Source organism: Nyctibius grandis, chromosome 1, assembly GCF_013368605.1.
Source record: "Nyctibius grandis isolate bNycGra1 chromosome 1, bNycGra1.pri, whole genome shotgun sequence".
NCBI lineage: Eukaryota > Metazoa > Chordata > Aves > Nyctibiiformes > Nyctibiidae > Nyctibius > Nyctibius grandis.
Genome location: NC_090658.1, coordinates 89672398 through 89697100, shown reverse-complemented (window position 1 = coordinate 89697100; position 24703 = coordinate 89672398). Strand labels below are relative to the sequence as shown.

At 43.7% G+C, this 24703-nt stretch overlaps 1 protein-coding gene across 6 annotated transcripts in view; it reads left to right on the top strand.

The window, feature by feature from the left end:
• ANKRD6 (ankyrin repeat domain 6) overlaps positions 1-24703 on the top strand; it is a 117544-nt gene that overhangs the window by 69059 nt on the left and 23782 nt on the right. For 3 of the 6 annotated variants that reach the window (XM_068397334.1, XM_068397317.1, XM_068397316.1), the window contains exons 1-3: positions 11913-12102; positions 21039-21137; positions 23521-23860. In XM_068397334.1, coding sequence (XP_068253435.1) covers positions 23567-23860 — 294 coding nt within the window. In that variant the 5' untranslated portion in view covers positions 11913-12102; positions 21039-21137; positions 23521-23566. Of the gene's footprint in view, positions 1-8754; positions 8808-11739; positions 12103-21038; positions 21138-23520; positions 23861-24703 lie in introns of those variants that run through there. The other 3 variants (XM_068397318.1, XM_068397343.1, XM_068397324.1) reach the window with 2 other exon arrangements.

The window sequence follows — 24703 nt, the reverse complement described above, 5'->3', positions numbered from 1 at the left end:
ACGACCTGAAGGGTTACCCAGCCTGCGGGAGTAAGGAGATTGCTACTGTGGGTTTGCAGGGATTCTATAATACACAAGGACACGGAGGCTTCCTCCTCTAAACTTCTCTGCTTTGTTGAGGTTACCAAAAATAACACAAAATTCACCACTAGCAAGTATACCTGTGATCAAGACAGCAAATACATATATATATCTCAAGCTATTACAAATTATTAGCAGCTACAAGTGTATATATATAATATTACAGGTTACTACAAACTTATCCCTAGTAAACTTGTTGATAATGTAACAGCAGATATACTTACGGTAGATTACTTACATGCATATATATGTATGTTCGTCATATTACTGACACCAAGTGCATCAAACCAGTCCCAGAAGAGGCCCAAACCATCCCAGAAAGGGGAGGACAAACTGAGCTGACCCCAGAAGTGGGCTCAGGGGGAGACCAATAAAGTAACAGGCAGAGTCTCACTTCAAAGATGATCCTTGTCATGGAGTTGGGAGTCAGTCAGACATCCCCAGCAAGGGTCCAAGAGCTTGTCTAGGAGATCTTGTAGAAAGTTTATGCAGGGAACTCAACATATTTAGGAAAAGGAAAATTACATGCAGCACAGGAAGTTCTCAGAGGGAAAAGCTCCATTTTGGGTAAAAATTAAGTCCTTTCTATAGCACAGAGATGTAAGTGGCGTAGGACACCACCCCTTCAAGCAGCCAATAGGTGCTGTTAATTTCTGGTTTTCACCTTAGAGAGCCAATAGATGATGATGATTTCTGTTCTCTCAGACCAATTTTTATTTTCCAGACTGTTTTTCTGTTCTTGCAGTTAGAATAGAAATGGCAGTTACTGATCCTTCCTTTCTCAGTGTGTTTTCCCCTTTTTCCAGACTATTTTTCACCTTTTCAGATTATAAGTTGCTGTTACAGTCCCTTGTTCTTGTGCTTATCGATGGTGTCTCAGGATGCCTCCGGTTTCTAGGTACCCAGATGCACTTCAAAGATGCTGGCTGCTATTCTCAAGGATGCTGCTGGTTGCCAGGCTGGCTGGCAGTTCCCAGGCTCATAGGCCAGCAGGCATTTTCTGTCGGTTTTTCAGCAGATATCTTCTTCACAGAATCACAGAATCAACCAGGTTGGAAGAGACCTCTGGGATCATCGAGTCCAACCGTTGCCCTGACACCACCCTGTCAACTAGATCATGGCACTAAGTGCCATGTCCAGTCTTTTCTTAAACCCCTCCAGAGATGGTGACTCCACCACCTCCCTGGGCAGCCCATTCCAATGTCTAATAACCCTTTCTGAAAAGAAATTCTTCCTAATGTCCAACCTGAACCTTCTCTGGCGAAGCTTGAGGGCTGCTCACATCAAGAGTCCTCTGCAAATACTCTGTGTGGTTTTGAGTACTAAGCCTCAGAAGAAGTACAGCAGAGGATGAACAAGCAGAGAGGTGGAAAAAGTGATTTAGAGGGAAAGGGCAAAAAACTTCAGTGTGTTTTATCTAGAATAGAAAGCAATGAAGGAAATAAAAGAAGGGAGGGGGACAGGGATCCCCATCCATAGGCAGTGATCTTCCATGCTTCATTATATTCGTTAATATATTAGAAAAAGATTAGGGATCATTTTGATAAAATGGCTTATTTTGTGGCGAAAAGAAGCAAGTGTAGTAAATTGTCTGGTGTACTACACTGACAGTATTGAAATCTGTCTTTATTGCCCTCATTTCTGTACGATTTTTACCTCCACATGTGAGAAATGATGTGGAAGTCCAGTCTATTTGCTGAGACTGCTGACAAATGCATTTTTTTTGTCATTTATGAACATTTTTGCACTAGAATTGCAGTAGAGACCTTCTGTGGGTATCGCGTGGGATCCTGCGCAGCCATGAAACATCAGCTTTGGTAGCTGATCTAACGTGGCGCAGAATTGAGACTGTGGTCTGAAGAGAAAAACTTCGTCCCCTTCACCTGCAGCTGTGTAACCCAAAACACTGAGCACCACGAGAAGTGTGCAGCATGAAAGCTTCGTGCACAACATCAGACAGTCTTTGCTACCTTTGACCCAAACTCGCGGATAGGACAGGGTAGGATAAAGTCCCAAAACCCACGCTTTTTCAGCAGGCTTTGTAGTCACTAAAGGCTGGGCTCTCTCCTTACTAGAATCTCCTCAGAGATACTTTTAAATTGCTTCTCAGTATTTGGAGACCATTTTCAGCACTCTTCCAAAGTCTGCTGAGGCCAGAGGGAGCCCTCTAGTAGGGTCAGCAGGTTTGGGACCTTCCCTAAAGCAGTTCCCTGTGTGAATCAGGTGCAGCTAGTTTTAGCCCATTGATAATGGTTACAGCCAGCTTCTTGACAGTGGCACTGGGGGATCAGCGCAGGGGTTTAGGAAGTGAGAATTACCATCCCAGCTGTGCTGACTGGCACGGTGATACCGTCCCTCATACAGCGGAATGTGACCTCCACGTTTGCATCCCCCGTGCTCGGTTTCTCTTGCTTGCCCATTTTCCAGGGTGTGCCAGATCCCTGGATATTTGTCCTTCCTCTTGCTGTTGCAGTACCCCGTGATGGGACACAACTGGAAAAGTTATCTTCTTTCAACCATAACAGTGTGCACCATAACCGGGGTATGCACTGCTCCACGGGTTACAGTGGACATACTCAGCATTTCCACCCATGTTTGTCTGAATGGCCACTCCATTCCTAGGATTTCATCCACTGACTTTCAGCTTGAGCCTTATTAAGCTTTTAATTGACACACTGCCTGCCAGACTCTTGCACTCATGCCAGATGCCTAGCGATATTGAGGAATATTGTGCTAATACCATAACATCTTGGGTACTCACAGTGTTCCTGTGATTCAGTGCTGAACTGGGGGGCACTGGTCCAGCTACCTCACCGCATCGCCCAGTGCTCTCCTAAGATGTCAGCCGTGACAGTACAGGAGGGACTGTGTCATCGCTGCTGGCAGCTCCTGAGGCGCGTTTTTCTTGAAGAGGGAGCACATCTCCAATGCTCTTCTGTCAGCTGGAAAATATTTTGAAGCTGGTAAATGTGTGTTTTCTTCTTCCCTGCTCTGTCAGTCAGAGCATTCTCTAATTGCTGCCTGGCTGCACATCTTTACTCGTGTTTACAAAAGATAGGACCTAGCTCAAATAGAAGTTTGTGGCTTGGTGCAGGCTGGCATTAGAATATGGTAGTGGTGTTTTCTGACCTTGAAAAAAAAATCTATATGCGTAGGAATTAATTTTTTCTTGAAATTTTCCAGTGTGTCGTTTGCCGTATTTACCCGAGTTGCCATTATGTGCTGGCTGGGAGAGTGTGGGTTGCTTGTGCTGGCAGGGAGGAGGGTTCAAAGCAAACACAAGAAGACCTTTGCACTACTGCACCAACATGAGGGCAGCAGGGTCCCCAAACTGAATGGCAGATACTGCCCCTGCTATAGGTACTTTGAAAAGCAGTGTCTCTAAAACTGTCTTTCTGATATGAAGGTGGAGCAGGGAGGTCGAAAGGCCTTTCCTGGCAGCAAAGGACATACCCTTGGGGGTAAGAAAGGAGGAAAGAGAGTTTGTTACGGAAAGGATTTTGGCACCTTGTGCTCCCAGTGAGGTTCTGCAGTCAGCTTGGATGGGATCTGTGTGGCCTTTTAATTGATTGGCAGGTGGGTCCAACACAGAAGATGATGGTGAGGGACAGTTCTCCCATCCGGAAGCCCCACTGTGCGTCAAACCCCACTCTCCCACGAGCGCAGCCGTATGCCTGCTTTGTTCCCAAGGTTGGGCTCCAGCACTTCTGTTAAACAGCAGTGAGCTGGAAAGACCTCCTAACTGGTTTTATGCAAATGGGAGTGAGACATCTCATGCATGTGTGTTTGCACACAGGCACTGTCCCCTATCGAACAATAGATGTTGTTTTGTCATGTAAATAATGCTCAACTGATGAGGGCTTGCTGAGGGTTGAGCTCATTTTTACTGAATGGCTTTGACATGTGCGTGCACGCAGGTGTTGAAAGAGAGGGCAGGGAGAGTAATGAACGTGTGAAACTTCAATGAGATAAGCCAAATAAAAAAAAGCCAAATCATGTTATATGGAAGGTGGTAAGTATATAGCCTACATATTGGGTAATGGGGGGGGTCAGGGCTATATGGCAAAGAGGTAAGTAGAAGGGGAAGAGAAACAGGGAAAGAAGTTGTCTTCATGGAAGGAGATTAGTGATGTCCATCCAATGCCTTGAAACTGCCTCTGATCTTCATCGTTGGTCTCCATGTGTCCGTGCCTCTCTCCAAAAGTGTTCTGCTTGGCAGGTGCGACTTTGGAGGTTGGTTTTGGTGGTAACAAGGCATCGCCCGAGAGCTGCTGGGCAGCTGAGGATTTACATTCAGTGAAGCCCACAGTGGAGGTCGGGCGACAGAGCCACGCTCTATGAAGCAGTTGGGGAAGCTGCGGTCACTGTCTCCCCATGTTTGTCACGTGTGGGGTTGGCTGTTGGTCTGGCTGCAGGCAGCCACCAGCTGCAGTGAAGCAGTGACATCAATCAGTCTGACCTGGTTGTGGTGGGACGTGTGATGAGCAGCTGTCATGCAGATGCTCCCTGGGAGGCTGCTAAGTAGTCATTGTTGAAGTAATTAATAGCAACTAGTGGCGGGGAGGGGGGAAAGCCCAGAAAACGTTCTCAGATGTCCCAGCTCGTGCTGATACTGAGGGTGATGAATCACACAACTGTCCATATGAAAACTGAGTAATTTTTCTTGGTATGATAAAATATGCAATGAAAATAAGAGGGGAAAAAAGCAGAGACCAACATATAAGCTACCATACTATTGTGTAGGTGTCCAGTTCAAAATGTTGATCGGTATAAAATCTAACTCCAAATATAGTTTTGATGTTGTTGTAAAGGAAAGTATGAATCACACAGAATCACAGAATCACAGAATGTTAGGGATTGGAAGGGACCTCGAAAGATCATCTAGTCCAATCCCCCTGCCGGAGCAGGATTACCTACATCATATCACACAGGAACGCGTCCAGGCAGGCCTTGAACATCTCCAGAGAAGGAGACTCCACAACCTCTCTGGGCAGCCTGTTCCAGTGTTGAGTCACCCTCACCGTAAAGAAGTTTTTCCTCATATTTATGTGGAACCTCCTGTGTTCCAGCTTGCACCCATTGCCCCTTGTCCTGTCAAGGGATGTCACTGAGAAGAACCTGGCTCCATCCTCTTGACACTTGCCCTTTACATATTTATAAACATTAATGAGGTCACCCCTCAGTCTCCTCTTCTCCAAGCTAAAGAGACCCAGCTCCCTCAGCCTCTCCTCATAAGGGAGATGTTCCACCCCCTTAATCATCTTCGTGGCTCTGCGCTGGACTCTCTCTAGCAGTTCCCTGTCCTTCTTGAACTGAGGGGCCCAGAACTGGACACAATACTCCAGATGCGGCCTCACCAGGGCAGAGTAGAGGCTGGACAAGAAAAAGATCATTTTATAGATTGTAATATACTGTTATGTACTAATAAGCAAAGAAACCCATTTTGCTGTGAGAGCTGAGCAAAGAAGAGATGGGCAGTATTTAGAGATAGGAAGTTTTCTTAGAAAGACTTTTTTATTATTATAAAACAGTAGCTATTATGTACTCTCCCATAACAAAATGATCTGACTCCATATCTTAACACTGGGCTATTCTAAGATAATTTAGAATAATTTTATTCCATTATTTATGTCACAGAATCACAGAATCAATCAGGTTGGAAGAGACCTCTGGGATCATTGAGTCCAACCGTTGCCCTGACACCACCATGTCAACTAGACCATGGCACTAAGTGCCATGTCCAGTCTTTTCTTAAACACATCCAGAGATGGTAACTCCACCACCTCCCTGGGCAGCCCATTCCAATGTCTAATAACCCTTTCTGAAAAGAAATTCTTCCTAATGTCCAACCTGAACCTCCCCTGGTGAAGCTTGAGGCTGTGCCCTCTTGTCCTATCGCTAGTTGCCCGGGAGAAGAGGCCAACTCCCACTCCACTACAGCCTCCCTTCAGGTAGTTGTAGACTGCAATAAGGTTACCTCAGAGCCTCCTCTTCTCCAGGCTAAACAACCCCAGCTCCCTCAGCTGTTCCTCATAGGTCATACCCTCCAGACCCTTCACCAGCTTGGTCGCCCTCCTCTGGACTCGCTCCAACACCTCAACATCTTTCTTGAAGTGTGGGGCCCAGAACTGGACACAGTATTCAAGGTGTGGCCTCACCAGTGCCGAGTAGAGAGGGACGATCACTTCCCTAGACCGGCTGGCTACACTATTCCTAATAGAGGCCAGGATGCCATTGGCCTTCTTGGCCACCTGGGCACACTGCTGGCTCATGTTTAGCCGGCTGTTGATCAGCACCCCCGGGTCTCTTTCTGCCGGGCCGCTTTCTAACCACTCTTCCCCCAGCCTGTAGCGCTGCATGGGGTTGTTGTGGCCGAAGTGTAAGACCCGGCACTTGTTCTTGTTGAACCTCATGCCGTTGGTCTCGGCCCATCTATCTAACCTGTCCAGATCCCTCTGCAGGCCCTTCCTACCCTCCAGCAATAATATGTTGCATAAAATGAAGCTACCAGGTGCTGAAAGTTTTTCTTGGACTATTCAGCATAATTTCTAGTGATAAACTAGAAAAGAGAATTTGGGGTCCCTTGCAGAAAAGTGGGGTGCCTTTCTCTTTCTCTTTCTCTTTCTCTTTCTCTTTCTCTTTCTCTTTCTCTTTCTCTTTCTCTTTCTCTTTCTCTTTCTCTTTCTCTTTCTCTATTTTTTCTTTTTCTTTTTCTTTTTCTTTTTCTTTTTCTTTTTCTTTTTCTTTTTCTTTTTCTTTTTCTTTTTCTTTTTCTTTTTCTTTTTCTTTTTCTTTTTCTTTTTCTTTTTCTTTTTCTTTTTCTTTTTCTTTTTCTTTTTCTTTTTCTTTTTCTTTTCCTTTTCCTTTTCCTTTTTCCTTTTTCCTTTTTTTTTCCTTTCATCTTGTACCTTGGTACACATGGAAGCTTACTGTTAGCTGTGTAAGCATTCTTTTGTTCAGATACTAATTTAACTTGGTGATTGTACTGAGAATGACCTGTGCTCTGGCATTGCATCTTTTCCGTTTAGCATAGGGGACTTCATGAAGTTGATTAGCTCGTGTCTCTTAAATCTTTCATAGTTTTCAGCTTTTTTCTCTTCCGTCAGAGAGGAAGCTGGCTTTTCTAACCCTTTCTGTGAAGTCAGGAGAGGCTATTGCCTTGTTTTTCAGTATCTGTGATGTTTGATGTGTGCTGGACTTTTCCTTTGGCTTTCAAAAACCATCCTTCGTGTACTTTTTTGTTACTGATGTGTAGGCAATACGGTCATTGAAGCAGCCTGGCAGCAGTTTGGAGGGGAGGGAGCTGCGGAGGGGAAGGTGCGTAGAGTGTTTTTTGCCTGCTCTGCCAGCTGCATGGGAGAGAGGTCGGAGCTGCAGAGCTTTACGACCCTGCTCCTGAGCAGCCAGCTGCCCACCCACACCCTGCCAAACGTCTCCTATAGGACCCGTAGGGCTGCGTGACTCATCGAGCCACGGGCTTCATCCGTGGGGATGCGGCTGGACCTCAGTGCCTGGGGACGGTGCCTTGCTGCTGCCGCTTGGGAATACTAATCCACAGTCAACCTGTCCTCTTCCACACTCTGCCGATGGGGTGAGCAGGTTATCCTCGGGGGTGAATGGGTTATCCTCGGGAGGGATTGCGCCACGCTGGAGCAACTGAACCTGTGGGCATCATCACACGTGGCTGGCTTTCCTGGAGAGGAGAGGCTTGGGAATTAGGTGTTGCTTTCCCAACCAACCCCAGGTAAGTAAATCTGATCTTGAACAAAGAAACACAGTGAGGGCTGTTCCCTATTTAAAAATATGCTAAAGCAAAATCCTTTTTTTTGTTATTTCAAAGGCAGAAGGTTTGAATATTCCCGTGCCCTGTGCTTCCCCTGAGCTCCCGGATTTGGGGGTGATAATGAGGGATTTAATTCCGGGCAGCAGTCACTGGCAGCAGGGATGCGATGTGGCGCCTGTAATTGTGTTGTTGGGTTCATTCTGCACCATCTGGGTGTGAAAGGGGCAGTCGAGCTTTTAATCGTAGTCTTTGGGTGTCTGGTACCTTCCTCCTGCTGGGAGTGCGGATGTGTTCAAGGAAAGATGCTCTGTGTGTTTCAGGCATGTAGAGAGTTAAAGCTGGCGGGGAGCGATTCTGCTGCCTGTTGAGCCGAGGTGGGGCTTCTGTGCAGCCACTGCGCTGGGGAAAGGTCAGGGTCTGTCGGGAGGGGAATGAGAAGATTGTTCCCCCTCCCGCTGCCACTGGTTACCCGTTGCCTTTTCCTACCAGCTCAGGAGAAAAGGAAAGTTGGTCTGGGCTTCCTATCCTAACTGGACGTGCTTTTCTGAGTTGCAAATAATCCCAACTGAGGAGATGTAAAGCAGCCTGCGTGGGGAATGTGACCTGTTGTGTGAGCGCCCATCTGCGAAACAGCCCGAAGCAGGAACCAAGCTTGTAACATGACTGCCTTCTTGGAATGGGGACTGATGGCTGCCAGAGACTTGGACAATGTGGGAGAGATCTGTAAAAGACTAATAGCTGAATCGACTCCGTAATATGCTTTTATATGTGATCCAGTCGGTGGAAGAGGCAAGAAAGCAAACTGCATAACAGCAGTGCCATCGCAGTCCATCACTCCAGCGTGGCAGGGGATGGCAGGCTGAGGAGGCTCATGATCTCTGGGGAAAACATACTGCAGTAATGGGACGGCAGCAAGAGGGAGGGAGAAAAAGCAAACTGGGAAGTGAGTACGATTTCCAGCATTTACCTTACATAGGTATGTACCTGTTAACTGGACTTTTCCCTGGCAGCACTAAACTTACCGCTGTTCCAGGTCATTTGAGGTATTAGTGTGTGTGGCTAAGACATAACAAGCATCTACTCTTTCTGCAAATTTGCTCAGAAATGTCAGGGTGTCAGGAGAGTGCTTGCATTGGGCTTTTTGCGGTGAATATGAAAATCTGTCAGTGTCAATGATGCTACTGCTTTTTTTTGAATTTAAGGGGTAAGAAAACCAAACAGGGTCTGACCACAGATGTTTTAAGATGCACAGAGCTGGTTGTCAGTGTATGGGCAGCCAGGTTGATTGTAAGGATGGGGATGAACAAGTGATGGTACAGTTCACCTGGAAACCACTGCTGCACAGGCAAGGGCTGGCACAGAAACAAACCACCTCACTGCCTGAAAAGCTCACAGAGAAAGATCCCTGTTGTAAAGCTTGCCCTGCACTGTGTGCCAGTCATGGAGGGAAGGAGTGGGAAGTGCTCCTGGGTTACAGAGGTGTGGCTTTGGGACATGATGGGAGGGCCAGGGAGGCATTGGGAGCAGGGGACCAGGCTCGGGGGGTTCAGCTTGCTTCAGTAACTTGAGTTGCTGGAAAGCAAATACTTAGGGAGGTGAGATCAAACCTTGGGTTGCTTTTCACAGATCAAATTATTAAGTGTAGGCCATCTGTATTTCTTGACTTTGTTATGTGGTTTGTACTATACTGGGCACACCACTGTGCTGGAGGGGCAGGGTATGATGTGTACGTGCTGGTGAAGGAAATGAGGGATTTTTTCTTCTTACTTCCATCTTTTCCATGTTGCTGGGGTGTCCAAACTGTGTCTGTCATGTTGAGGGTGTGGGTGAGACCGGTCTAGCGGCACAGGGTGCAGCACCACTTCTCTGATGTCCATTCTTGTGCTTAGACCCAGAATGTTTTTTGTCTTGTTTCTCTGAATAAATGTGCAGCTATTTCCATGTTACTCCAAACATATTCACACCTAGAAAGGAAGAGGGTGGTAAAGAAAAGCTAACCTGAATCTTTTACCTGGAGATAGTATTGCCTAATGCTTATACTTAGAAATCAGAAGTCAATTATCTGGAGTTATTTCCTGGCTTTGACATAACTTTTCTGTTAACCTTGGAGAAACCAGGAACTTTCCTGTGCTTTAAATGGCCGTTCTCTAAAATGTGTGTAATATTCTTGAGCATAATATTCACCTCAAAAGGTGTTATAAGAATTAATGCTCATAAAGTGTTTTAAGAGATTCATTAATACAAATTACCATAGGAGTGCAAATTAAATTCTGCAAGTATCTTGTACTGCTACAAAATAACCAAGATGGTTTTAATATACCTGAGCTTGTGATCAAAACTGTTTAGTGTAGATCAGTGATCCTGCAGGGTCCAAGGACTGGATACCACTTTGGTGGCACAGAGGATCACGATACCCTATTAACCATTCAATTAAATACGGCTACATCACCTTTTTCTGCAGAGGTGTACTGGTGGGCATGATCTTATAACATTGGAGTGATGGTCATTAAAAGGTCTCGCCCCCAGTATTTAGAAGATAGGGAATTCATGTTCCACAACCACCCGTTCATTTTCTCCTTGTTGTTGGGAGTGTTTTCCTGGTATGACGATGGAAATTAAATCTTTTCTGATTTTCTGGCGATGATCTCCCTGCTGAAACTGTTAGCAAAAATGTCAGTACTCTGAGTCGTGGGATTGTAATGGGGAGGGTTTTGTACTATCAGCTAAAGCAAGGCAAACAAATCAATTTATGGGGGCAGCAAAGCCATTAAGCAGAAATAGCTTTTAGTTATTGCTGTTTTGAGATGGGTGGATTCAAAGGGATAACGTAAGGGTGAAAGACATTGTGTTCCACTATCAGTCTCCAAGATCATCTAGTTCCTGTACCAATTACCCTTAGACTATGCAAATCCTATAATACTGGTAGCTGATAAGAAGCAGTGCAGTGATATTTCGAGAGAGAGAGAAAGATAAATCATCTCTATACACACTGGCTATCTTGAAGGTGTTTTACCTGTACTGAAACAGTTCAATACCAAAGTGTGAAAAGCACAGGTAAAGCTGACATCCTCCCAAACTGGGCAGGTTCTGGATCCTCCAGCTCAAAGTGATCTGCGGATACATTTTCTGGAATTATGTCAGAAATCTCTTTTCAGCTCCGATGGCTCATTGAATGGGTCAATGGAGCCTGGGAAGAACATGCTCACAAGTTTGCATGATGAGTGCTAAATCTGAATTGTTTCTGGGGTCAGTGGGGCGTGATGTCAGCACTGCGGGGGGAACATTGTTTCTTGCTGACAGCAACAATGAGTGTTTCCCAGTGGCAGGTTGTGATTCCTCCCAAAGGTGTCCTTGGGATGGTTCGGGGGAGGCTGTGAAGCTTTTTATACTTTGAGGAAACAGTCAGCTGCCTTTAATTGCTGACTGCACTCAGCCCTTCCAGGCCAGAGGTTTGTGGATTTATATCAGCAGCCAGTGACTGTGACCTATTCTTGCTTCCTTGGCCACGCAGGTTGATTTACTATTAGCAGTGGAGGTAGTTAACTCATCCTTGGCTAATTAAAGTCTGGGAAACCCTGGGTGAAAGAGACAGTGAAAGGGGGGCACACAAATACAGGTTAGGCCAAAAAAAGAGTTAAGCTCTCAGAAAGTTTAAGGATTTTTGTCCCAAACTAGGGGAACGAGGGCACATTGAAAATGCACTACTGTCTACATCCCTCTGCACTGCAACAGAATTGCAATGGCTTCAGGAGGCTCCAAGGGTTTTTTGTGACCCCCTCCCAAAGCGATGCGAAGACGAATACTTCGGGAGGAGCTGCTGCAGTGCTTCCGTCTCTGAAACCTTGCTGACAGCAGTGTTGTTTTCTGATCCACAGGTCCAGAGGATGGCATAGCAATAACGTCACCATCCAGGGAGCTGGGGTCTTTCCTCGCCTGCCTGCATGCTGCTTGAACCGATCCCAAGCCTTTGTTTTCAGACCGAAGAAACCCGAAAACCTTTCTCTCCTAATTCATGAGCCAGCAGGATGTGGTCGCCGTGCTTTCAGAACGCCTGCTTGTAGCCGCCTACAAAGGCCAAGTGGAGAATGTGGTGCAGCTTATCAACAAGGGTGCCAAGGTAGCAGTTACCAAGGTAACAAGAGAAAAACGCTTTGCGAAATCCCTGGGAACTAACGTAACTCCTAGACCATTGTCTGTGAAAATGCCCTCGTAGCTTTACCATTCTGAATGTGACCGAGGTTAGTATTTAGATTTCCTTAAAGTTTGTACCTAACAGCTCATGTGAATTTACAATATAGTGCATGTCTTGTATTTATACGCTTCCCAGTGGACGCAGCTGTGGTGAACGCCGAGTCCTTAGAAACGTAGTGTGTCGGCGGAGGGGCAGCGACATTTTTCAAAGAGTGCATTGACTTTTGAACACTGTGTGAACTGATGAATGGAGCGATTCATCACTGTCGAGGGAAGGCGGTTCAGAGCGCCTGTCTTTCTGGGTGAGGGGATGGGGGAAAGCCACTTGTTGCGGTAGGGTAAAGGTACGCAGAAAACATTTTTTGCTGCTGAATTCTCTTGGTTACAGCAGCCTCACTTATACCCAACATCTTCTTTGATTCGTGCTGTGTAGTCCCCAGTCAGTTCCAAACTTGGGGATTGGAAACTGTGTTCCCCGTACCTTCAAGATAAGGTCGGCATCAAAGGATTTCTGCTTAGATATTAAGAGAGTTCAAACTGGTACTCACCTATTCCTAACTCTCAACATGATGTAAATGATACTAACATATAAAAGATGAGATAGAATTGTCTGTTGCACAGAAGGCTTGATCAGTAAAAACCCTTAAAAAGAATTAGGTAAGTTAGATCTTTAGAGCTGTAACATAAAATGTGGGATGTCCTGTTTTGATGAACTATTGTTCTCCATCGTATCTAGTTTTATTTGTATTTCCATATTGGTTTTGAATATTATATATGTATGGGAGCTAATATTTACAGATAGAAAGCAAATGTGAGTACATTTGATAAGTAATCTGTCTTTCCCTCTTTTTATCTGTCAGTGACAGTTGTTTTCAATCCCTTTGCAGTGTTTGAGTTGTAGATAGTATTTATTTTGAAAGCTGGAGTGATTGAAGGACAACCGGTGTTTCTAGGTTTTGTTTGCCAAAACTAAGTGGCCTTTTGTTAGTAGATACAAAGCACAGATGTAATAAACATGAATGATCCCATAAAGATGCCTGTTTGGCACTGTTGTCCAAGCAGCTCTGTAGCTGATGAACAGCTATTAAAGGTAGTCAGTAATAGATCAGGAAATACTGACTTACAGATGTCTGAGTGGTAGCTTGGAGTGTTGTGATTGGGGTTTTTTTTGCCTCATGACCTTTGAGGCTGCTGAGGGACCTACCTGAAAATACACAGGTGACTGAAAGGATGCCATGCTTTATATAAATTTGTGCATTAATGTAATTTCAAATCCAGCTTCCACACTGAACATAAATTGTGGTGTCCTTTGTAATGGTTGCCAGAATAATCATGCCACTGATTTAATTGTTTCATGGGATTAGTTGCCATAATCCACAATTCAAATGCAAAATTGACACATTCTCATTGTTAAGGTTGTTTATTATGCCATTATCAATGCCTTCTGTTAATTACAATAAGAAGCAAATTGTGTAGATCTGACTTTCAAACACAAAATCAGATTAATTTGATAAAATGCAGTTTTGCTAGAGTTGACAAGTTTTTTTTTCCTATATGATATAGGTCTCTTCCTGCTTCTTGTGCTTGCTTTGTTGTTCAACCCTTGCATGGAAAATCAAAGCAAAGCTCATTTGGTGGCAAAACTACGCCCAGGTGCAGAGTATTGGTGTTTTTGTTGGAAAGCTGTGCTCCCTGGTGAGCTGTGAGGCCATCCCTGTAGCTGACCTGGTACTACGGGGTTGTAGCTATTCTTTCCTAGAGGTTGTGGGTCATCCCCATGGAGCCTGGCGGGGGTGGTGACAAAAGCTGTCCCTCTTGTCGTTCTGAATACATCCTGGCACATCAGCAGACAGCACAGACAAGGTGCTTGGGTAGCCTGGTGACAAGCCCTGCTCAGAAGACATGAAGTCAGATCAGCAAGTGGAGGAGTGCACAGAGGAGTGGAGAGGCTCTTAGAGGAGCGACAGAGGCTACGTGTGTGGGGTGTTTTGGAGGTGCACACACACTTATTCCTCCCATGCTGTGAGCCAGATAGAGGTGGGCTCAATGTGAACCAAGAGGCGTGAGACCAAGCTGCTGCCCTCATCAAAGCCCATCAGTTCAGGCTCACTAAAGTCCTATCCCGGTCTATACAGCATCCAGTTTGTGTCTGGCTCTCACCCAGCCAGCTAGCTGCATAGGGAGAGCATGTGCATATTTGCCTATGAAAGCCTGTATAAACATACCCTGAAAGAGTCTGGCTTGCTAATCTGGTGACACATAAAGGCTGGAAGGAGAAAGAGCCGTTTAAAGTCAAGGACAAGGTTGTCATAGGAGCAAGCATGTATAAATTAGCCTCAAGTATATTTAAACTGAAAATTTGAAGGGATTTTTCAGCCGAGAGCCAGGTTCTTGTACAGTCTTTGAATAAGCAGACCAGGTGCAAAATAAGAACTGCTTTCAGGATAGGGGGTGTTAATTTTAGGATGGAAATTAGATGGCGTGCTTGTTGTAGCGGAGAACTATTGATCAAGCTTTCTGATAAATTGAAACCCAGAGTCCTCTCCCCTCCCCAAAATAAAACTCGTTGCAAAATGAAGCATAAAAATAAATTTATTCATGTGCGTGCCTTAGTTCTTTTTTACCTGTATGTCTTCTGCTTTTATTCATAATTTCCAGTCTTCAGTTTTAAATTCTAGGGATTTGCTCCAAAGAAAAAAATAAAAAGGAGGTTTTGTACTTTTCAGCTAAAATTCCTGCTGAATTCTATCAGAGTTTTATTGGAAGAAAACAGGCAGAGGCAGAGCTCTTTGGAGGGAGAGAAAAAGTTCCCACATCACTTTAGGCTTTAAATGTATTTCTGATACGCATCTGTAAGCGCAGAGCGATTCTTGTGAAAAACACCATGCAGAGCCACAGCTTGAGGTGACCAGGATCTAGAGCTAAATGCTAGAGAGTTCTGTATTGGAGCCAGATTAATTGAGCATGGCTTAAGAAAAATGAAGCTTATTTTCTGTAACAAACCAAGTACTATTAAATGCTGGATAGCTGGCAAGCTTGTCCAGTTCTATTTTTATCGTGGGTGGGGAAGGTCATATGATGTGGTTAATTGCTGCTTCAGTAAACAACAATTCAGCTGCAACATAGTATTTCATTTTTGTCACCTTTAACTATAACATGTCAGAAGAAGAATAGTTCGAAAGAATCAAAAATCAGTAGAGAACTGGTGTGTCCAGGTGCTCACGTCAGCGTTTCCTCACGGATGTACTTGTTTTGTTTTGACAGTGTTACTAGCAAGTCACCTGTCCAGGTGAAGTCAACATGGAATTGCACACTCCAGCATCTTCCCTGACTCCAGCGAGGGACACTGGGGCTCTTTCCAGATTTGAGGGCTTTTAAAATACACAAAGTGGCCAATAGGTCACACTGCTGTTGACCATGTTGCAGCATGGGGTGTAGCATTCAATAGTGAGAATGAATAGGGCCAGAAAAAGCTGTGTATTAGCAAGCATACACAGAGGAGTGTGCTGCTTCTCTGTTAAATGTGAAAAACATTGCTAGAGAAAGTCATAAAGGTAGTACAGGCAGCTTTAATGTGATTTGTATAGCGCCATGGGTTTTATGAATATTTTTTCAAAGGGAAGCCTAATATAGCGTCTCTGCAGAGCGTAACATTAAGATCATAGATATAAAATTGAATTCTGTGGAGAAGGGATGATCATTCGGGAAAAAAAACAGAAATGCAAAAGGTAGTGCTTCTGTTTTGAGTCAGTAATTCTGTTTGTTTGATTTGATTTTTGAACTAGTCATGTTATGAACCTGCCATCTGACAACACTTTCATAATGCTGGGGTACTTTTAGTCTTGTCATCAGGATTTCAACTTCAGAGCATGTTGAGTTCTTTAAATCAATCTCTTTTTTTCGTCCTTTGTAAGAGAGAAACAAAAAAAAGAAATATATTTTGGTGCTTTCACATTTTTGTGCTCCTTTAGTTTGAAAAACTACTTGTGTCTGTTCTAAACGATAAATAAAAATAAATGAAAGGGGATTAGCAAACATTTAGGGACTTGCTGAATGCCTATTGAGGTCAATGAGAAACTTTCGGCTGACTTGAGCGAGCAGGTTATTCATGGAGAGCAGTCTTAACAAATCATCAGTGTGAACAACGTGGCAAGACAGTTTTTGTTTTCAAGCTTTCTAATAAAACATGGATAGGCATGTTTTTGTGTAAGTGCAGAATGGATGAATAAAAGTCCTTGTGCAGCACAAGAGCAGGGAGGGATGGAGAACTGAATGTACTTGCATAAAAGTATCTACAAATACGTAAACACAAGGAAAGATCATGTGGCTCGTGGTGCTAAGGCCCCCCTGTATGGATTTGGTTGCAGAGTGTGTACATGGCAGCTGCTCTAAGAAAAGTCTGCTTTTAAACCGTATGTATCAACAGCTGCCTATGGATGTCTGGAAGTTAGAATATGGATTAAATACAAACAAAAACCCTACCCTTGCACTTCACTGCTGAAATTCATGTGGCTGTTTACTGTGCTTGGCTGCAACCTGATATGCCCCATAGCTACAGCAGTGTGTCACGGTTGTTGGAAGTCGCAGCCTTAGTGCAATAGGTCCCGTTTAGTTTGTCAATAAGCCTGTGATACGGGAGGATTTGTATGATTTGTTGCCTGCTGAAGCAGTTATTTACATTTGAATAGAAGTCCAAATTGGGTATTTTTTATATGAATGGCTGCTTTATTGGTTCATTAATCCCAAGTTATAGCAGTCTCTCATTTGTGTTTCTGTAATAACCCCCAAACCATTACAGTTCATATTTGGAAATGCTCACAAGATGATAAATTGGTAATCTGCATGTTAAGGAGTCTCTGGTTTTAGTGTTGTCTCCTTGCAGTGAGCATCTATAGGAGACACTCTTGTTGGTATATGTTTCGTCTCCCACTAGGACCCATGCATGTATTTGGATAAGCCCTGTCTTTGGTGTTGCGGTGGTGAGCGCAAAATGTCATTATGGAGGAGACATGCAGAAGAAAATTTGTCTGCCTTCCTCCCTCTTCCTCCTAGGTGTTTTAGATAGGATGCATTGTTGTGAGAGAAAAATTTTCTTAAAAAAAAAAAAAAGTCCTGTTAGTCCATCAGCAGTTTCCTTCACAGCTGGTGTAAAGGGCTGTAGGTTTGACTTGTAGACATGAAGGAGAAGATCAGAGGCAGGCAAGAGCAGCTCTGGCTGTCGATGCTGGGGCTTCCCACCATGGCGCAGAGCTGTTGAAAGTTTCTTTCCAAAGATTGCGATGCTCAAAGTGTGTCATCACAGCATGAGAGGCACCCAGATTGCCTTGTCTCCCCCTCATAGTTTGTTCTGGATTGGTGTGTGCGTACACGTGTACATCCCATACCTGTGTATATATGTATATGTTCGCGTGGGGAGGTGGGTGGGAGTGTTTTTCCAGTGTTTGCATTGCTGGTACTGGAACACTGTCCAGCTGTACTGCCCATCTCTGCTCTCATTTTGATGTTACTGGGAAGAAAAAGAAAATCTGGCATTGACAGTTCTTGCAGGGTTGTGATTAATCTTGAGATGATTGGTGCTCTTCCAAAACCTTCAGCCTCTAATCAGTGTAATGTGCTGGAACTGATCCTCCTTCCCACTCTCCCATCCTAGGTAGGGTCATAGTTTTCCTTTATAGTGTCCCTTTATAGTGGGAAGAGCTCAAGGACTGCATGTATGCAGTAGCTCTGGTCTCTGAAGGTCTCTCTCTAGCGATCTCCAACAGGTGGGATGACTCTGAACCTGTGTTTTTTGGTAGAGAATCTCAAAACACAGAAACCCTCTGGAATAAAAACAACCCTCTAGTCTTCTGTTTCAATAACTCAATTTTTTTTTTTAAACAAAAACCTGAGTTTTGGGGACCTGGCTGAAATTTTTGAACGCTTGGGGATGATGACAGGGAAAATGCCCAGTTAACGTGGATCTCTCTTCGCTGAGTGACAGGACCAGCCAGACAACCCTTGCTTGCAGCTCTCCCTGGCCTTGCAGTGGCCTTGTCCAGTAACTGCCCTCTCCTCCTCCAGCACCCATCTCCTGTGGCTGGCCAGGAGTGCAAGGAGGCTGCCCAGCTCTCGAGAATGGGGGACGGGTTGGTCCCAGTGACAGAAGAACTTGGTACGCTCTGGGGTGAGGGCAGTCTCCTCCAGATAGACCTGTTCCCTGGGGTGGCTTTATTTTAATGTTCCTTAAGGCACTGAACGGACAGGTGAAGGTCGTGTGATCTGGATTTTCTGTGGTTTTGTAACCTTTTCTTGGGTGCGTGCGCTGCCACTGGGCGTGCTCTGTGTGGCGATTGCCTGGGAGGGTGTGTTGGAAAATGGGTCCCTCATACTGAAGTAAACTCATACTCTGCTTCCATAGTTTATTTTTAACACAGTACCTTTGGCTGCACCTCAGCATTTTTTCAGTGGTTAGAGATGGTTATCTTATCAGAAAGTTTCCCTGCTGTGATGTATTCATGTAGTTGACACTGTTCTCCTTTTAAAGTACATGAGCTGGCTTCAGGTTGGGTTTGTTTGGGATTTTTTCAGCTCTGTGCACAGATTGCAATAAATTGTTTTTGTGATATATTAGTAACCTGCCAGGAAGTGAGATGCCTGGATTAGGTGATTTACTTATTGCCATTAAGTAATGTAGAAAGTCAGAACCCATAAACCTGAACGTGCTGGAGCACATATTTATAATCCAAACATATTGTTCATAGCTGGGAATGATTTGTCAATCTGGCTTTTTTTTTTCCCTTTTTTTTCCTTTCTTTTTGTTTTGTTTTTTTTTTTTTTTTTTTTCACATGTTGCCTGGAGACTTTTATGCTCCTGCTATTGAGTTACCTGGAACAGCGACATAGCCCTGGCTCTCCTCCAGGCTGATGGGAGAAGGAAGCATGCTTGGTGCAGCCCCTTCCCCTTCGCCATCGGGGCAGGCGTTTAGGGGCCTGCAGCCAAGTCGAGTGAGAAGCGCCCAGGCAGCAGGCTGGATGGCGCCCAGGGGCAGTGGTGACAGGCAAAAACGAGCCCTTCTCACGCCTTCAGTGGGGTGGGAATGGAAGTTTCCCATGTGGGAATGAGCTGCTGCCACTAACACAAGACATTTGGGTTTTGAGAGACCTATGTGTCAGAGTGGGTAAAGACTTTTCCCTTAGATCTGACCCTTCAGATCGATAACGTAGGACAATAAATTAACGTTTAACATTTTCAAAGCACAGCACAACTAGTCAGTAATGACACGGACATCTTGTCCCCAGCTGTTCTGTGGATTTTAACACTGGCTTTCCTTTTTGCTCTGAAGAGGCTGAATTCACGAGGCTTTACCAGCTCTGTGATTATGGGATTTGCTCAGTGAAAACAATCCTGTCCTGTGCTTGGTTTTTATTTACTTGAAGTAGCTTTCCCACTGGGGAAGTTGCTTATAACTCAGAAAGGTGGTGGTTGCCTTCTGCTTTCTTCATGCCGCTAGTAGCCAGCCAGCTCTTGAGGTGTTTGCTTCTGCTGTAGGTGATGTATTAGGGCCATTTATGTTCCTTTGCAGGGTGAATCTTTGGGTGGAAAAATAGACAATAGCAGCAGTAATGAAGAAATAGATATATAATAGATACAGGTGAAGAGTAATGTAACTCTTCTTTATCTCATAAAATGCCTAGTGGAAAAAACGGGTTCTTTGTGAAGATACTCTGTGATTTTAGTAATGTCTGGAATCCTGTTTTCTTAATTGCAATGAAATAAAATTTGCAATGAACAGTTTTAGAGTGTTGCTGTTTAACAGTTCTTAGGGTGTTTCACTCGCTTTTCATATTGATGCTTTTGACATTTTTTATGTCTATGTGTGTGTGTATATGTACACACACACACACACACTTCCTAGAGCAAGAGTTAATTCTTGATTCTCCCTTATGAGTTTTCTTTTTCAGGTTGTATGGGTTAAATGTTTAGGGAATCACTTGTAGCTCTCCTGTCGGTACTGCCTCTTACAGTCTCTTCCCTCTTTGAGCCTCTTTTCACATCGATTCTTGTGCCTCCTTTAGGAGTAGCAGCCTATTCCCTTTTTCCTGAAATGTTTCATTTTAAATTCTATCAAAGGATGATCAAGTGGGGCTCAGTTACAGGTAACTGTTGTTTTCCCCTTGTCATTTCATTTAGATTTTTGGAACCCATTTGTTGGGGAGATGCTTTTTTTTTTTAAATTCATTTTACTGTCAAATTTCAATCTTTATTTTTTTTTCTCCTAAAACCATATATCATGGTCTCACTAATTAAAGCTTTTCTGTCCTTCTGTTTATTAGGGAACCATCCTTGATTACACTATAGGTTGAATTTCTCATGACTATTTTATACTCTTACTTTCATGTGGGTTAGAGCTTGGTAACGTTTAAAAATAAGTGCTGTCTAAAAAAACCTGACAGATCTTTGGCAACATGAGGTTGGTTGTCGTACACAGTCACTTGGAGTGACTACAAGTCTTCCATTACTTTTAAGGGGAGTGTCCATCATACACAACAGTCCAGTAATTCTTATTTCTATTGCAAAGATGGTACCCATTACAATATATGAATTAGCCTCCTATTGCAACTTTGTTGTACAGAGTGAAGTTGAAAGTGGTGGACAATTCTGAGCTCCAGAGGGACAGAAACAAAAGGGTCATGAATTCTCTTTAGGCATGGACACAAAGCCGGATCTGAATTTGTAAGGAAGTATCCCTGTGTGAATATAATATCCCTTTTGTAGAGTATCATTGGGATAAACTGTAGTGTTGCAGAAGGGGGAGGAGGAGTTTTCAGCATACACAAAACTAGAGTGAAGCCTTTGGTATACTAATATATGTCAGTTGCTACTATTGCAGGTTTCAGAGAGAGAGGCATGAACAGAAGGACAAGGAAAAGCAGATAAAATTATGGTCAACCACCATGCATAAAAATTTATCTTAAGGTATTATTATTTTCTTCTCATTCATAGCATGGCCGGACGCCCCTGCATCTTGCTGCCCACAAGGGTCATCTTCACGTTGTCCAGGTTTTGTTGAAGGCAGGTTGTGACCTGGATATTCAGGATGATGTAAGTAGATACAACCTTCTTGCTTGGGGTGGAGGGGAAAAGGTAATTTGCAAGTAGCAGTAGACCTTTGCTTCTTTGAAGTAGGATTAAATGAAAACAAAGTCTGTCTCTCTATTTTCTAATTTGGAGATGTAACCTCTAATTTGGAGATGCAAAACTGCATGGGAGACAATGTAAAATGTGGTTTTCATCAAATAGCTTGGTCCTCTTGCTGAAGCTGCAGAGCTTTATAAGAGCACTAGTTGTGCCGGGTGGGTGTGAGTAGCAGTGAGAGTCATTGTCTGTCGCTTGGTGTAGAAATGAAATAAGAGTTCGTTGTACTCTGTGGGAACCCACTGGAGAACGTCAGGTAGGGGACACAATCTGTTGTGATGTTTGCCTGAAGTGGGAGATGCTTTTTTTGTGCACACGTGCCGCAGCATATAGAGCATGGAGCAGCTGCCAAGAGCGTTGCGTGGCATCGCAGGAAATCGTCCTGTTGGCAGCTGCGCTCGGTGTGGGGGTGGTCGCATCTGTGAGGCTGTCGTGTGGTGAAGCATCAGCACAACGAAACCAGCTTTGAATTTAGCAAATGGTAGTTTGTTTTCATTCATTAAAATATGTAAGTTATTGGAATTTCTCGGTTTTCCGTAAGAATAGTTCTAATCTTGGACCAGGCTTTAAGGCACATTGGAATGACTGGTAACATGGTTTTGTACCTCACTCTGATGAACAAAGGTGTAGACTGAAACGTGCAACAGCGTTTGAATAACCATGACTTCTGCCAATTCATTGCTAACTTCTGATAGCACACTGAAACAAGTTTGAGGAAGAGTTACTTTTGCTCCCCCATAATAAATAAGGTGTGGATTCTTCAAGGGACCTAGAGGTCCAAAGGTGGTTAGTAGAGGACTATTAAAAGGACACTGGGAATGTCCAGGTGCCTTCTGAAAATCCTCTTAGGCATTTGTTTGCATCTAGAGCGTCTTGAATATCTACAGAAATTTAAAAACTGGTTTCCTTCTCCACGTGACTAGCTGCTTCCCTGTGAGACGTGTGCAGTCTGTCTGACAAGTGTAGGACTGTGCTAGTGGTGCAGCCAGTTCTCTTCTGGGAAACTTGTTTTTCTAGGAAGAAACTTTGCTTCCTGCACTCTTTGTTCGTTTACTCTGCCCATCTGTGAAATGGAGCAGATTTGCAAGTGTAATGGGAATGTCAGTTTATTCAGATGTATCCTGAGTTTTTTACTTCTCCCAGCAAAAATGATTCATCAGGTATTTAAGACAAAATTGCAGGTACTTTACCAGTATAGTCTGTTTTCCTGAGAAATGCAAGTTGCTCTAAGAATGCAAGAGCTTCCACTGATTTGCTCAAATTAAGTTTCTGTGAAAACTGTTTTTTGAAGAAGTCCGGGGTTTTTTTAATCCTCTAGTAATAAAATCTAGGCTGTTTATATGTAAACGTGAGAGCCATAATGGAAAAACAGTAAATCAGTGCTTAGTGTCATTTCAGTTTAGCAAAGAGTCTTGCATTGTAGAAATATGCATCTCGTAGAAGACCTATTTCACTTGCCTTGCAAGCTTCTCAGGGGCTTTGTTCACGACAACTGGATACCGCTTCTAAATGTGGTGACTAATCTGAACAGAACAGATGCATGCTTGATTCACAAATACTGTTTCCTTAAAGTGTATTTTGATTTTGGGTCTGTATTTAGTACCAGTAATTTGGTTGGGGTTCAGGAGAGCCTCATGAGTCGCTGAGTCTCAGAGGGTGTGTTTGGATTTGTCTCGGAGGAGGAAGGAGGCTAAAACTCCGAGTGAAGATTTTTACTTGTGAAAGGTATTAACTAAAATACTTCTGCTTTCCTTTTACATAGGTCTTCAGAGAAGGTTCTCTGTTTATGGTTTCTCCTTGTATAATTCATTTTTACACTTTATGCCCCACAGAATATGTTCATATTCTGTTTTAATTGCATTCTATTGATTATGCCTTCAGTCACTTTTACTGTGTGCTTATTTGGCAGTGAAGGCATCTTAGTATCAAGTATTGATTAACATCTGTACGTTTCATTGCTGTTTTTCAGGAACACAGATTTAGGTTCAGAGACGAAATCGCTCATGAGAATTGGGAATATCATATTTAAGTGAAAAGTAAATTACTTAGTTGATTTTTGTCTATGGCAATGTTGTGATAACACAAAAAAATCTCCAGGTTCTAAAAAGATGACCTATGTTTTATTTTTCTGAATAACAAGAGCAACCTAAACACGTTTTATTTTGGAGTTGACTCTCTTTAGCTAATGAACGAATGCAAGACTAACTTCTCATCTGCCACATGATAAGCAGAAACTTAAAAGTTGCTAAATGTTGTGAAGAGATTAAAACATTCACTTCATATTCTACAGATACATTCTTTAAAACGTGGTAAGAGCCATAAGAATTAGTTGAAGAATGACCTCCAGTGGCCTGGAGTGGGATTATTATGAATTTCAACCAGTGGAGTCCAGCTCTGTAGAGTACGCCACCCCAGGAGCTAATTCTTTCCTTCTCCCTGCCAATATTGAAAACTCTTACTGGGATCCCAATGCCATCTCTGAGTGGTCAATGAGTATCCATACAGCACACACCTCAGAAATAGTCAAGGAGAAAGTTGTCCCGGTGAAGGAAATCAAGGACGAAAAAAATAAGAGAAACCAGAAGAGAAAGGCTAGGAAGGAACCTAGAAGATCAGAAAGAGAGAATGAGGTTAGAAATCTTGTGCATCAACCCTGCCTTCAGCTTGACGTCTCCCATGGCTGCATGCTGCGAAACCTTGGCCTGGCAGTCTGGCATGACCGAGCTGTTCTGCGGTGCATGACTGCATGGCGGGCTTTGTGCTGGGTCCTCTGCATCAAGCTTCCTGCCCTCTATGCGCTCTCTGAAAATCTAACCGGGAAAACAAGCTAATTTAAAACAAAGGCCTGAGGCCCCGAAACTTCCCTTCTGGAAGCTCCAGTTTAAGAAGCAGAAAATTAATTTCAAATGGAACAATAACCAGGGTTCGTAATCATTTCTAGCTGATGTAAATATGCAAAGTGGCTTATTCCTGTACTCCCATTTGAGTCTCATTTAAGCTGTAATTTGTTTTGTTCGTGATTATTTTTTCATGCCTTGATCACTTCTGCTGGTCATGCATCATCATTTATCGTTCAGAGTGAAGTTCTTCTTACTGTGTATCATGATGACTGCCTTTCTTTAGCAAAGGAGGAGGAGACCAGCACATTGACATTGAGAAACACTAGGGCACGTTCAGTTGCCTTGGTGTACAGCTGCTTCAGATATCCATGTATGCTTGTATGCTCCTGAGAGTATTTAACACTTGGTTATATTTTAACTTTAGAAAATTTTGAACTTTTTACCATGAATTGAGTGGTTTGATTTCATAGTATAAATCTTTGCAAGTGTTCTCCCAGCACTTCGTACCAGGGATTGAAGGCATGAGTTTTTGCTGGTTATTTTGGTGCGATTCTCCTGTAGCAAGACAGTTTGTTTGGTGATGTCTGCAAACGTGGAAAGACATCGAGGAGGCAAAGTGTGACCCTGGAAGGG